Source organism: Amblyomma maculatum, chromosome 11 (assembly GCF_055883805.1).
Source record: "Amblyomma maculatum isolate TAMU_Amacu chromosome 11, ASM5588380v1, whole genome shotgun sequence".
Taxonomy (NCBI): Eukaryota; Metazoa; Arthropoda; class Arachnida; order Ixodida; family Ixodidae; genus Amblyomma; species Amblyomma maculatum.
In genome coordinates, this window is record NC_139354.1 from 40398266 (window position 1) to 40412370 (window position 14105).

A 14105-nucleotide genomic window follows, 5' to 3' on the forward strand; every position below is an offset into this window, starting at 1 on the left:
ACTGTAACCTTTTTACTTATCTTCCTATGCACAAAAACTTTTAAGATTATAAATTTCAGCAATGTTTACCTCATGAGGCACCTGTCGGATATAAAGGGACGACAAAACGTCAAGCGCAGCGAAGCAACCGCCTAAGAAGAAAACGAAGAAGCAGGAGAGAAGCCGTCGTGGGCGGCAGGTCCAGGCCCCTATGTTGAGCCGGCCCCAGAGTCCGCTTACAACCACGAAGCATGCCCGAGCACCGGAACCTGAGCGTGTGGCGGGCTACGCACGTGCTCATCTACATTTGCTCCATCGGCACGTCTCTGGGAGCTCTGCTCAGTTACCGCAACATGAACTCGTGCCTGGAGACGACCATGGGCAAATGCATGTTGTACACGCATCCTTGGGTGGAGCTGAACGTCAAGACTGGCAACTGTCGCATCGACCTGGCGCGCACCGAGTGGGGCGCCGACGGGCTGTGCAACTTCGTGCTCTTCGCACTGCTGGCCTCGTTCGTGTACGGCATCATCTCCGTGTGGTTCTTCATCATGTGCGCGCCCAGCCGAAGCGGGCCCGAGGACGACAGGTGAGACATCGCCTCCACAGTCCTGCCCTACGGAAAAACCAGAAGTTCTACGTGGCAATAACCTCAAAAAATCTCATCTAATCGCATAGACTATCATACGATCCACTACATTATCATAAAATATCGTACATAATTTATGATAATGCACAAGAAGCTATGAGACCTTATGCAATTATATGTGACTTGTGTGTGATTTGGTATGTATATTGAGTGAGATTGTGTGAGAAATGTGAGGTTATTGCCTCATATAATGTTTTCAGTAGGGTGATGGAGTTTATGTGCGGCACCAGGGAAAAGTTTTGAAAACACCTTGCGTTTCAACTGTAACGAACTATACAGTATGCCTCACACGTAAAGGGAACATGGCTTTGCGTTGCTGCTGGCGTTTGCGAAGCGTGGTCAGCAAGTGTTTTCATGTTCCCTCCAAGTATGGTTCATACTGTACTTTCCAAGCCAAAATGAATAGAGAACCGCTGCACATATTCCGTGCAGTTAACGCCTGAACACATTTGGTGTGCGGTGTGGTGTCTGTCGCACGGCCAATTTCGATCGATTATTTACGCAAGCTCACGAAACACTAAAGAAAAGCCGGCTGATCGATGATGGTGCAATCTCTAGGACTTGCCAACGTGAATGCACGCTATGCTTGGTTGATGTCTTTGCGGCTGCTTCTTGGACACCACTGAGCCGTGGGCCTTGCGCAGCCGCCTCTCACCAATTCGTTATGCTCACTCGTCACTTGATCGGGCAGTCTGCGATTATGAATTGAGTGAAATTAGTTACACGTCAGCGAATTTTCTAAGGGAGGAAAGGTAGATCTTTGAATGATTATAAATTGTAGCTGGTAAAATAGAAAGGAAATTGTAGCAGTGAAAATAGCATGGGGATTGTAGAAGGGAATGGGAAAGGAAGGGGCAGAGGAAGTGAAAGTGGGAAGAGAAAGATAAGAAGAGAGAGGGAGAGAGAGAGAGAAAAAACTTTATTGTCGGGAGTAGTCTTACTGGATCTTAGTGGAAGAGCCAAGGGAGAGTCTCTCTCTTTCTCTCATAGAGCTCTCCCTCCCCCTCTCTCTGTAAGAGAGTAGAGAGAGACTGACTTTCTCATCAATATTCTTATCATTATTACTATCGGTCACTATACACTAGAACCCCACCGATATCCCGCAGAATCTCGCGGAAATATCTCGCGCTCGGTTTCTGCGGACGCCACTCATGAGCTGGTAATGGTTTAGTAACATAAGGGCTCCTATTTTCTCAGCATCGTGCCCGTGTGGAAAATAGTCCCTCCAGCCACGGCGCTCAGCACGCTGCTTACGTTCGTCACCTTGATCATGGCCTGGCTGGTGACCAGCGGAGTGAATACTTTCTTCCACGAGCTAGAGGCACGCGTCCAGAGGAAGTGAGTATATTGAGCCATAATATGCACCTTGAATTCTGCTGAAAGTATCTGGTATTTCCTCACCCTTATGCAATGTTTAGTGGTCCTGCCTTTCATGTGTCCGGAAGAATAATAATATTTCACTCGATTAGCCGATACAGCCTTGAGCTCTGGAACCTCCTCCTGTATTATTTATGTAATGCCTGTTTTCCTGAATAAACAAACTTCTTCTTCTTCATGGAAATGCGTAGCATTAAACATCCATTTCCCTTAGCATGACATGACATAAGAGGCACATTTTTTTAAATCTGCTTTATTATAGACGTAGTCTTCTTTGTCCATTTTTACCCTTGAATGCTTCTACTTGTCTTCCCCTCAAGATGAGCGTCTCACATTTCTAGTTGCAGCGCTCTCCGAAAGCATTGCTGTCGGCTAAAAGCCCACGCCGCACGCCTTTCTGCACTTTGTACGCTGCTCTTCAAAAGGTCCAGCCTTATGAGATTTGCTCGCAAGCACCGCGTAGGGCCGGTTGACAGCCAAGAGAAACTCGTACACAACCACATCAACTGAAGTGTGCGGCCAGGCGCACTCGCGCCGCTTTCTAATGGCTTTGTCCCTCTACTCAGCATACTTTCCTCCTCACCATCCAGCTTCCACTCTAACTACATGCCGGGTTATTCCCGTGGCAACCACTCTCAGACTGCGTGTTCTTCCGCTCTCGTCAGAACCTCGGTCCTCTTTACAGGGTAGCCGCCATGTGGGGACGTCTTTCCAGGGCAGTCACTTCCACCCCCTCGTCTTCCCTACAAGTCGAGAGGATCGAGTTTGCTCCGTGCACTTTGCTAGCTGGTTCTCGGATGCTTCAGAGATAACCGAACTCCGGGAAGATTCTCCTGACCAGGAAGTTCTTTAGTGCTATCACCTTCATAATTACTGCGTCCTTTCAGGTATCAATCCATTTGGCATATGTCCATACTGTTGTGCTCAATATGACTTGCAACATGCGAGCATGTGGCCGCAGCGTTCTTCAGAAGCATGGTGGGCATGACGAGCGGTGCGCCTGAAAAGTAAGTGGAAGGGATGTTGCTGTTGCAGCAACCAGGTGTATCAGCCGCGTTGTCTGCTCAACGAAATTTGAGTTCGCTATTTTACAGGCGACGGCTCGCTAAAGCCTTGCACAGGCGAGGTTTCATGCTGGGGCTGTGGTTTTATCGGGCAGATCATGTGATAAAAATGTTCGAAACAAAATCGACTAGGACATACGCACCTTGCATTCGTCACACAAGCGCCGGCGCAATGCAATTATGCTATGGCACTGAGAAAACCATATGGCACAGAGCGGAGGCGACGTGCTGGAAGCGCTTTGCTTGTCGGCTGTACGTACCATGCTTCCGGGAAGCGCTCAGGCAACTCTGCTAGGGTTTAAGCCAAATTGAGCGCTATAGTGCATAAGCGTATCGCCAGTAAGCTTCTTTCTGTTTAGTCATGCGCTGTGTGCCTTTGACGCAGCTGCACGACCCGAGCCGGTGGACCAGCGGCCTGGGAGAACGACAGCGTTGCCACGCTTTACAACGAGCGCCTTACCACACAGGTGAGCGTGGATTAAGCTCGGAAAGCTTTTCCTACATGTTCGAAAACAAAGAATCGGCCATTGGTTACAGTCGAATACAACTCAAGAATAAGGCGACTGACAATATTGGCCCTCAAGGAGCACCCCCCTCTTCACAGCAAATGGCATCAACCCATTCTGTAGAATAATTCTCTTGGACATGCCAGCGGGACAAGGCAGGGCGCGTCACACGAAAGCAGGTTCCGCAACATTAATAGGATCACCTGCGGTGTCATGAGGATTGATTGATGTCCCTGGCAGAAGGGCCTTTTTGTGAAGGCCATCTGTCCTTTTTTTCTCTGGAGTTGTCTCTATAGCCGAACTTGTTGTTCGTGTTATATTTAAAATTAATAAATTACGCACTTTTATTAATAAGGATATAACTTTTTGTCCATGGCTGATAGAGCAATTGTTTGTAAAATGGACAGTTTAGACTCTGAGCGTTTTCCGTCATTTTGAACATGGTGGTACGTGTGCTTAAGTTTATTTCTTCGGTTCTGCGCTGCCTTAGATTTGCATCGCTTCATTGAACTAATATCTGTGTACCGCAATCTCGAACTCTTTTTATGCAATGATGGCTTCACGACAGTTAATTCGCTGTGTACATGTGACTGAAGTTTTGGATGATAATAATCAGCTGCGAGTAAAGTCAGATAGAAAGTCCTCCCAATATCGTCTAGTTGTTCTTGCTCTGCTGTAAGTTCCGCAATGGTTTTGGATTTAATGGACTGTTAGTACGCTTTTACAAAACACACTGTTTGAACAGGGGTTGCCAGTTCGGAAGTTTAGTTTCATGTACAGGCTGCTCACTTTACACATGCTGGCCCAACTCAAACTGAACGCCTTATGAGCAGCTTTTGGAAACCGGCGCTGCAATCAAGCGGTTGTTATTTAGTTAATTTGGGGTAATGATTTGCCGGCGCATGGAGAGAGTGAGAATTGGGTGAGAAGCATGTAGCATGCAGTTTTGGTTTCAAACAGGAACGTATATCGTTATTTTTTAACGACGATATAATCCTGCCGGTCTCCCATGTGGAATAAACCTGTGGACCAAGCAAAAAGGAAAAAAAAAATTCAGTACAAGAGATAGCCCTAGAAAGGATAATTATAGCAGTAGTGCAAAATACATACAGATAGCAGGGTGGGTTAGGGAATTAAGTCGCATTTAATGGTAGATTAGGTAAAATGAAAAAGCTAAATTGGAAATGTATGGGACATTTAAGGGCAGACATCATGTGGTTCGCGCAGTGAATTTAATTGGAGAAATATGATAGCAGGGGACGGGACAGCATTAGGTGGAAAGAACGGGAAATTTTCCCGGATAAAATGGCTGCTGCTGGACAGGACAGGGTCAGTCGGGAATCAGTGGCCTGTGCTATTGAGTGGAAATAACAGAGCTATTGATAGCGGTCGGTGGGCCTTTGTACCTGATTTCAATTGTGTTGGTGGAAAAATTTGTTCCACTTCAATTTGGTCTATTATATCATCTGAAGAGGTGCGGCTATCGCAACTTGTTTAACCCTGGCTTCCGACTGTTCCCAAGTCTTCCCCACTGATGCTTATGCACTTCCCTAACCCTCGCAGATTTTCGTGTGGCTCATCGTGCTGTGCTGGACCATGGCGACGTGTGCGCTTGTCTGCCGCTGCATGACGGCTGCCGACTTTGGCGGTAACGGAGATGTACGTCCTTCACTTGACAATAGCGCTATTATTGCGTGTGACGTCACCAACCTCCTGTGTGCGACACACTGGGGGGGGGGGGGGAACACATGACGCTGTTGGCACAGCAAGACCCATTCATATTGGCAATGATTTCTGTTTTAAGTGTGGTTTAGCAAATCTGCAAGGTGGTCCTCAGTTGGCGCCGTTAAGAGCACTAGCAACGCCGAAGACAAATTAGTACAATAAACTCTATTTTACCTCCTTTCCTTCATGATCATTTGCGAAGCGAGCAGCAGGTTATATATCGCAACATCATTCCCTGCGATCCGCTTGGATACGCATGGAACGTAGGAAAGAGCGATTTTACGCGTGGACTTTGGGGTATCGAAAACAGTGCTGCTTCACTCGGCGCCATTTACGACTTGTTGGAACACTTCATCACTTGCCTTGTAAGTTTAGGAAAAATGACGTTTACGATCGCACACGCGTATTCATATTCACGTTCGTTTTTTTCGGAAGTGATGCCTTGTATCAAAAAGCTTTGCATTCGCTGTCATGTCAGTACTTCCGAGGTTACTTGGCCCGTGCTTGAGTGCTGAAACTTATCCGGTATGGCAATGCCAGTTTCCTCGCTAGACACTGCCCTTTCTCTCGCCATTTCTAGTTATCTTCACGCCTTTTCTCAATGGGCAGATTCAAGTGTACAGCTTTAATAAAACTGACTGCACCGCTCTTCTTTTCCCGGCTAAGAAGTCTTACCATAACTCCTTCCTTCGCTGCACAGCCACTTTTTGTTTTAATAGCTTAGAAAGTGCAATCGTACTTTTTTTTTTCAGCGCTTCGCAGGTGGTCGGCAGCAAACACGAAGGACTGTTTTAACCGCCTACATTACAGTTAAATGCACCCTCTATTCCACATGCCTCTAGCGTTCATAAATCACAGTTGAATTGGTTTTACTTTGCGTTAGACCGGTTCAAATTTTTCTTTTTTACCGGAGGAAAGTGCTTTTCATCATATGCACATCGAGTCTGACGAACCCTTTTGTTCCTCCATTGAATAGAGTTCGGTCCACCCGGGTGGTGAGATGGTGACCTACATTGGCGGCCTAGTGTCCTCGCTCTACCGAGGAGGAGGCAGGGAGCCCGCGGCCGACACGGCGCCAACGACACTGCCCAGGCCGCGTATCATTTAGAAGCTTCGCCCCACAATGTGAGTAGACGAGGATGGCACTAAACGTCAGCGTTGCATCATAATGGCAAAAAAAGTGGAGGTTACATTTCTTTATGGTTTCCTCGCACATTTTTAATGCAGTAGCTTTAGTCCATATTCCGAGAAACTGCGGGTTACGTGAAACGTCGGCCACGAAAACCCTTATTTGCCAATGCATGGTGTTCTGCGTCAGCCATAAAATACAAATAATTTTTTCACAGGAAAGGAAAGGCCAGCATCTGTCAGATTTATGTGGGTATCTGGACTGCGCCGTAACGAAAGGGAGGAGGAGGAATCAACATTTATTAAGCCCGAAATAATTCGGTGGTGCATGCTTGCACCAGACGGGGTGGTTCCCTAGTTGCGGGACCCATATGTTTCCAGCAGCTCCTGGCCCCTGTCTGTCAGTGCGAGCTGGATCGATAGGGCGGGGCTGGACAACAAGGTCTCCCATCGCTCAAGGGGTTGGGGATTGGGGGTGTTGGCGGGAAGGGGAGGAGGGGGGGGTTTGAGTTGTTTGCATTCTGCCAAAACGTGCGGCAGGGTGCCCTTTTCTTTTTTACAAAAAGGACAGAGCATGTCGTGTTCCGCAGGGTACATGCGGCTCATCAATACGGGATGCGCAAGCGATCCCGCCTGCGCTCGGCGCAGGATCGTCTGTTGTTGCCTGGTGAGCTTGGGGTGCGGTTCTGGCAGTCTGCACCTTTCCTCTCGGTACATACTTGTAATTTCCCGAAAGCTGGTAACCGGATGCGGTGGCTCTTGCGGCTCGTTCTCGCCCCGGATTGACATTTCTCGGGCATGGTAGTCTGCGATGATGTTGCCTGCTACCTGCGAGTGAGCCGGGACCCACACGAGCTCTATAGCTCTTCCCGGAGGCTTGCACTTGGATAGAATGGCTCGGGCCGCGGAGGATATTACCCCTCTGCGGAAGCTTCTGTAGGCTGTCTTTGAGTCAGTGACCACGGTGTCCACGCTCGGCTGTGCGAGTGCGAGGGCCATGGCCGCTTCTTCTGCAACTGCGGCGTCTGTTGTCTTTATGGACGCGCTGACGATCAGCCTGTCTTTTGACGTAACCACCACTGCTGCACGGTCACTGTGTTTTCGGAGCGAGGCGTCCGCGTAGAGGACCCTGGGGTTCTCTTCCAGCTTCCGGGCTATGGCTTTGGCCCGCGCGGTGCGCCTCTCGTCGTCCTTGCCCGGCGTCATGTTCCGGAGAAGGGGTTTGGTCTGAATGGCCGTCTTCCAGTCTTCCGGAAGGGCTTCCTTGAGGGGTACTGGCTCAATCTGCCATCCTATCTTGCGTAAGACGGCTCGTCCGTGTTTCGTATGACTAAGCCGGATTCTCTGATTAGAGAGGTGGGCTTCAATGAGCTCCTCCACCGTGTTGTGGGCGCCCATGTCCAGCAGTCTTTGTGTGGACGAGTATATGGGAATGCCCAGTGCTTGCTTCGTTGCCTTACGAAGCATCGTGTTTAGGGTGTCCCTATTCGCCTTCGTCAGCTGGAGATAGGGGGCGGAGTAGGTAACCCGTGACACGACAGGTGGGAGTGAAAGCGGAACGAGAGAAAGTGGTGCAGTAGTGCAGGGCTGCGGAGTAATTTCGACTGCCTGAGGACCTTTAACGTCCACTGACATCGCAAAGCACACGGACGCATTTCCGTTTCGCCTCCATCGAAACGCAGCCTCCGGTGGTCGTGCGCGAACCCGGGCACTCCGGAAGAGTAGTCGGGAGTCTTAAATACTGCCCGGATTGGTCGAGAGACGTCACGTGGTCTCTTGACGTCAAACACAGCTCCAACGAGCCAGATATTTGCGAAGTCACGTGACCTTGTAACACCATGAACTTCTCGACCAATCATGAAATTTCATAGCTGAATTGGCAGTGATATGTTGAAAATGACATGGTCGAGCTCTGATAGGTCGACAATGTATGTGACGTCACAGGTCACGTACAATGTCTAGCCAACCTGTGCTAGGGCGTTCTGCAGGTTTGTGGTCAAGCGTACCGAGAAGCGTACATTCAGCACGATAGTTCAGTCCTTTGCAGCATCCTCATACCTTAGAGTAGGGAGAAGCCGGACTTTGCATTACAGCAATGTTTAGAAAAAATTATGGGAAATTAGCACTACGTATGGAAACCTCTTGAATCAGCACTAATTGTCAAGGCTACTAGCTAGCAACTAATTAAGCCTATTAATGCGTAAGCACTCACTGAGTTCAAGTTTGTGTGTTACCTCCGCACTTGGCTGCCATAGCAATGTCACACCAGCTATTGTCGAGCCACTGAAGCAAGAATTGGGATCACGACATGCACAACAGGTACCTCAGTGAAACAGCTCCTCTTCTTCTACAGCTTCTTGCACGCCATTCGCTCGTACGACATCATTAACGGGCCTTCAAGCCGCGCACCATTTCCTCTCGTTCGTATCAAGGTTGTGACGCAACGACGTGTGTACCTCCATGTGTATGCCGTGAAACCGAGATGTTTAACACTGTCAAACTTCGTGCAAGCATCTATATGCTGATCCAACCGTCAAGTGGTGCCTATGGTGCCTAAAGATGTGGCCAAGCAACACAAGTAACTAAACAGAAAGCGTGAGAAGCAAAAGATGGTACGAGCTGCTGAGAACCATGAAAAACGGGCCGTGGGGCGGGAGGCTGTCCGTAATCAAAAACATGTTAAACGCACTGTTCAGCCTAAACATCATGCCACTTTCGCACGATCGCTGGTTTAACCGAGGTTAAACCTGACCAGTTTTATTGCCTAGCAACAGGGACAATGTTCGTACGGCAGCATACTGTATCAACCTTTACGATATTTAAGCATCCTCTAAGTTTCTGGCTATGCACTCTACCTTTCAGAACATTATCGTTCGAATCCCCAAACCATCACTAAAATTGAACCAACCGTTAGAATCTCTAATTATAATCTCCTTGAAAACATAAAAATTCATGAAGCTAATATTCTTTCCAACTGCTAAATGTCAGAATAGAACTGGAAAACATCATGGTTTTTACGCCAGAGTTTCATGATATAGAAGTCATCACTCATACAGGTATACGCAAACACAGAGTAGCTTTCACAGAAGCAATGAATTGGAGTGTTGGATATGTCTGAATCATGGGTATGAGTGCGATTCACAAAACATATTCTGATTTATGGTTTATGAGGTCTAACGTCGCAAAACGATCGATGCTATGAGGGACGGTGTAATGAAGGCCTCCAGACAATACCGGTCAGCTTGGGATCTTTTCCGTGTACCGACATCGCACAGTACACGGATGCCTTTGCGTTTCATCTCCATCGAAACGATTTCATGCTTTGCGTGCGCGAAAGATGCCTCTTCTGTGGCGCTTTCCAACAAGCTTCTAGAGCGCCAAAGGGTAGCAACGGATAAACACTAACGACACACAAAAATAAGCGTCTACCCGTCTAAATATTAACTATTTATTTTAGAATACAACACAAGAAAAAAGTTGCAGGTGCCATTCAGTGGAGGCTCTTCAGCCGATGACATCGGCCGATCCTCAGGACGCCTTGCTATTTCGATTAAGGCGAGGTGAATCCCTTTTCATGCGCCCAACCCTGCGTTGCTCCACCAGCTAATCGATTATTGACGAGAATCGGTCGAGAATCGCAGGGGGGTTGTCCGAGGGGAAAAAAGCCGCCTTCCTCGCGAGTTGTGTTGAACTAGCTTATAGCCCTGCAGGGTTTAAGACCGAGCTGCCCTTAGGCCACTAAATGTTAGTGCAATAGTTATTATAATCTTAGTCCGTCTATCGCGATTTTGACAGCGCGTTAAAAGCGTTGATTGCATGGCAGGGCCTTGCTAGCTCTGCTTCGGCAAAACCTTCCCCGGTCTCCTCTTTCAAGGTGCTATATAGCTTGATGCATTTTGATGCTGTCCAAAATCTCAAGGGCTAGTGCTTTACTTAAGCTTACTTTTATGCGTGGAAACAATTTGGACCACACATTGCTTGGCTATGAGTTTTACCATGAGTAGCCATGGTTACCATGAGTTTTACCGTCTCATGAGGCAGGTGCACGCCGTATTGCTCTATAGGGTTATGGGATAGATACAGGAAGCCGAGCTTATTTGATTCAGTCATAAGATTTTATTTTCTTGACTCTGTTTTTACTATGTACGTTTTTTGAACATTGGCCTTGTTTCTTGGCTGCTCAAGAGCTTTTATACCAAGCCGCGCAGGTTTTCTAGGGCCTCAACTTGTAGGCTAAGCGTGTTTTTGACGTTGTGCTAATATTCAGAGGCATATTGCGGATATTAAAGGCTAAATAATTTGCCAGCATGTAGATCAGCGTACAAGAGAGGACGTTTTGTTGTCCAGCGAAAACGACCTGAAAAATGCTACATTTGACGTTTGATAAGCAACTAAAAATCCATATTTTGTTCATTTATCTTTTACAGCACCTGGAGCGGTAGTACTTTCACCTGACTAGGTTTTAAAAAAACAAACAAACTAGGACAGCAGTTCATTTATGTATTAAGGTGTCGATATCTCAAATTCCAGAGAGTTTGGAGAAATTCAAGAAAATAGTTTTTGAGCCTAATGTTTTTCACATACATAGAACAGCATCACCGCAACGAATTATATACCCGCAGGTCCTCCATCGGCAAGCTAGTAATTGTTTTGCAAAGTATTTCCAAACTCCGCATTGCTTTTTATGGCAGTCTTAATTACGCGTTGTGAGCGCAGGGGAACATTTAGAAGAAAATTTATTACGTGTATCAGAAGTTTAGACCATTTCTATTAACATATTCACGAACAGTATCACTATATTCCACAGCTGTCTCGAAGGTACTTAATGCAGCTCAGTGGTCTGCTATGGCAGGTTTGCTACTCGGTGCGAGAGCAGGAGAAACTTCAAGAGTAAAATTTTGCGACACTTGCAGACTTAGACAGTTCTTATCGACATGTGCACGAATATATTCTCCAATATCACACACTCTGCTTACAGTCGAAGGTGTCCCAGAAAGCTGGAAGCGTATCACGACGAACACGTGCACTTTCAGTAAAAGTAATTTCATAATACAGAGAATCGGATAGGTGCTGTTCTAAATCTTACAAGAACTGAAGAGATGGAGGAGGACAGCAAATCGCTCGTAAAATGAGATGAGACTGAAAATGTTCGAAAAAGTAAAAAGAAACTAGAAACTAGGAGGTAGGTTAGAACTTGTAACCCACCGCTGTCACTGCGGCTACAAGTCACGTATACAATAGGATAAGTTGTAAAAATGACCCGAAAAAGCCCTCTGTTATGGTAATTTTGCTTCTGGACGCGAACGTTTCTAACGTCAATTTTATTGCTAACCACTCTTACTGCTGGTTCGTGAGCAAATGCTAAAAGTCAAATTTATAACTACCTTTAATCGTCTATCATTCTGTGAACCTTTCCACTGATGGCGGCTGCGTTTAGACAGGTAGTTATTCTGAAACCATCTTCCAAAAAAATAATCTCAAGGTGTATAATAGCTCTTTTAAAGCGAAAGCATTTCTTGTGTGACGAGTGGTGTGTATAGGAATTGTGGGCAGATGGTGTGGAAATGAACTTTCAATAGATAAATAAAAATTGTCGACAATAAATTTCGAACCCACGTGAAAACGAACACATCAGCTTCCAGACAAAGAGAACTATGCTGTTGCGGAAGCCGATCACGCTTCGTCTAAAACTGCAATATAGTCTCCCGGTGTGCAGTAAACATCGTTGTCCTGGTGAGATTTCCTCCCTTTCTCAAATACATACGCCATCGGGGCGCGTGCGGGCGAGGGCCGCGATTGTAGTATCGGGCGATTCCAGCAGGGGGCATGACAGAACTCGCAATGCTTTCGCATTTGAGCACCTAAGAAGACTTAGTGCACCTCTGTAATATTTAACTCTGATTAGCAATGGAATATAACAATGCTTGCTATTGTTTTCAGGCTACGCTTCTTGAACCGGAAGAGATCCTTTGGTATCGATGGTGGGAATCCGCTGAAGAAGAACAGGCCCACCACCATGGAACGGGCGGTTTGTCTTGGCAATTGCCGTGACAGAAGACATTTGTTTTCTCGCAATTCAAGTTTTATTCTAAACAATAAACTCTTTATTTATTGTTTGCATGCGTCTTGATATGGCGCGTCACTGTGAATGGTACGGTGTTTCCATGCACAGGAATCTTAAGACGATGAGAGATCGTACGCTCGATAATTTTACTCGCAGTCGATAATAAAATATCGAGATATTTCGGGCATGCTCAGTGTTACGGGGTTTTCTGAAGTTTTCGGGTTATCAGCTCCTGAAATGGCCAGGAAGGGCAGCTCAAAGCACTTAATGCTTATTGCATAGACACTATAGGACCTACAGCCGTGAGACGGGATATCTGTCGGGAACGGACGTGCCAGCCGAGGCGCCGTGCACATACGCGGATATTACAAACGTTTATCGCGAGCTAAGATGCACGTATGCCGCCCCTTATCCCGATCTCGACTGGGCGCAAGCCACGGCACTCAGACGCCTACAAAGATCATTATTACCCCATGCCGATTGTATTTAATTACAAACGGTGAATTACAGACGGTGAATTACAAACGGCTGCATGCCGGCACTTCAGTGACTGGACCCAGGCCACCAAGACCATATACTATGGGAATGCGTAAGCAAGTCGCTTCCAACGACACTGTTGCTAGCTCCCTCAGTGGAGGAATGGTTCAAGCTGTTGGCCAGCCCAAGAAAAACAACGCAACTGGCTCTCGTCAGCTCAAAATGTCGCCCTCGACAGGAGGCCACCCTGGACTCGCCCCAGCCCGAACTAATTCCTTGCACTTGTGGCAATAAATGTTGTTACCACCACCTTATAAGAAAGGGAAGGCGCAATATGTCTTTGACCGTCAATGTTGTTCAACGCAACATCGCACAATTCAGAGCTGCCTCTCTCCATTTAAGTTAGGTTGGTGAACACCATGAATTATTATACCCACACATAACTGGATCAAGGTCATTTGAAGGGCATATTAGTGTCCCACGAAAGACTTGCTGTGCCTAGCGTAGTGAAGGTTTTGCTTGCATTGTAATTGGTTTATAACAAAAAGACGCAGTATCTGTCAAGGTCACTTGAAGGTGAAAACAGGCGCTACGCCGAAGGCTCGAGCTACCTGCATAGTGAAGCTTTCTCTTCAAAATGAAATTCGGGCTTGCCGCGGATATGATTCGTTCTATAACGAAGCCGAAGAAGGTATGAAGACCACGTTGTTAAGAGGATAACAACCATCAACAGACGAAATTCATGGTTGTTATGGTCATAATAGCAACGTGGTGGCTTAAGGCCACCCTCATTCATGCACCGTTCGCTCTCAGGTCTTATGCTTTGTCGCATTCCCTTCTGCCGCCGCCACTACCAGTTATTCCTCCTTGGCATTTTGTACAACTGAGTGATAACAAGCCAACGGATTTACAACGACCAAGAACATGGGAATCGTTATCATCGCTTCGCGACCGAATTATGCAACAAGACGCCCCCTTTCGACAAGTTTTCATCATAACTTACGTCGACGGAAGCATCCAAGCCGGCGAAGGGACAACTGCAGCTTACGACCTTTGCAAGTCTGTACTGAACAAGACAACGTTTCAATTACCGGAACCTCCAACCTCTTTTTGTGCGGAGCTGCTTGCTGTGCAAG

General features: G+C 47.0%; 1 protein-coding gene across 1 annotated transcript; it reads left to right on the top strand.

Annotated features, from left to right (window-relative positions):
- Window positions 1–230: 230 nt before the first annotated feature.
- Window positions 231–6421, top strand: LOC146173620 (uncharacterized). The gene is made up of 5 exons (XM_084584658.1): window positions 231–568; window positions 1826–1966; window positions 3455–3536; window positions 5139–5234; window positions 6277–6421. Exons 1-5 carry the CDS (start codon window positions 231–233, stop codon window positions 6406–6408), a joined length of 789 nt encoding a protein of 262 aa, XP_084440784.1. The 3' UTR covers window positions 6409–6421.
- The last annotated feature ends 7684 nt before the right edge of the window (window positions 6422–14105 follow it).

Excerpts from the sequence above, each read along its gene's own strand:
- LOC146173620 (XM_084584658.1), top strand. The coding sequence starts at position 231 with ATGCCCGAGCACCGGAACCTGAGCGTGTGGCGGGCTACGCACGTGCTC. Across the intron at positions 3,537-5,138 it reads ACGAGCGCCTTACCACACAG|ATTTTCGTGTGGCTCATCGT; the intron begins GTGAGCGTGGAT and ends TAACCCTCGCAG. Across the intron at positions 5,235-6,276 it reads ACTTTGGCGGTAACGGAGAT|AGTTCGGTCCACCCGGGTGG; the intron begins GTACGTCCTTCA and ends TCCATTGAATAG.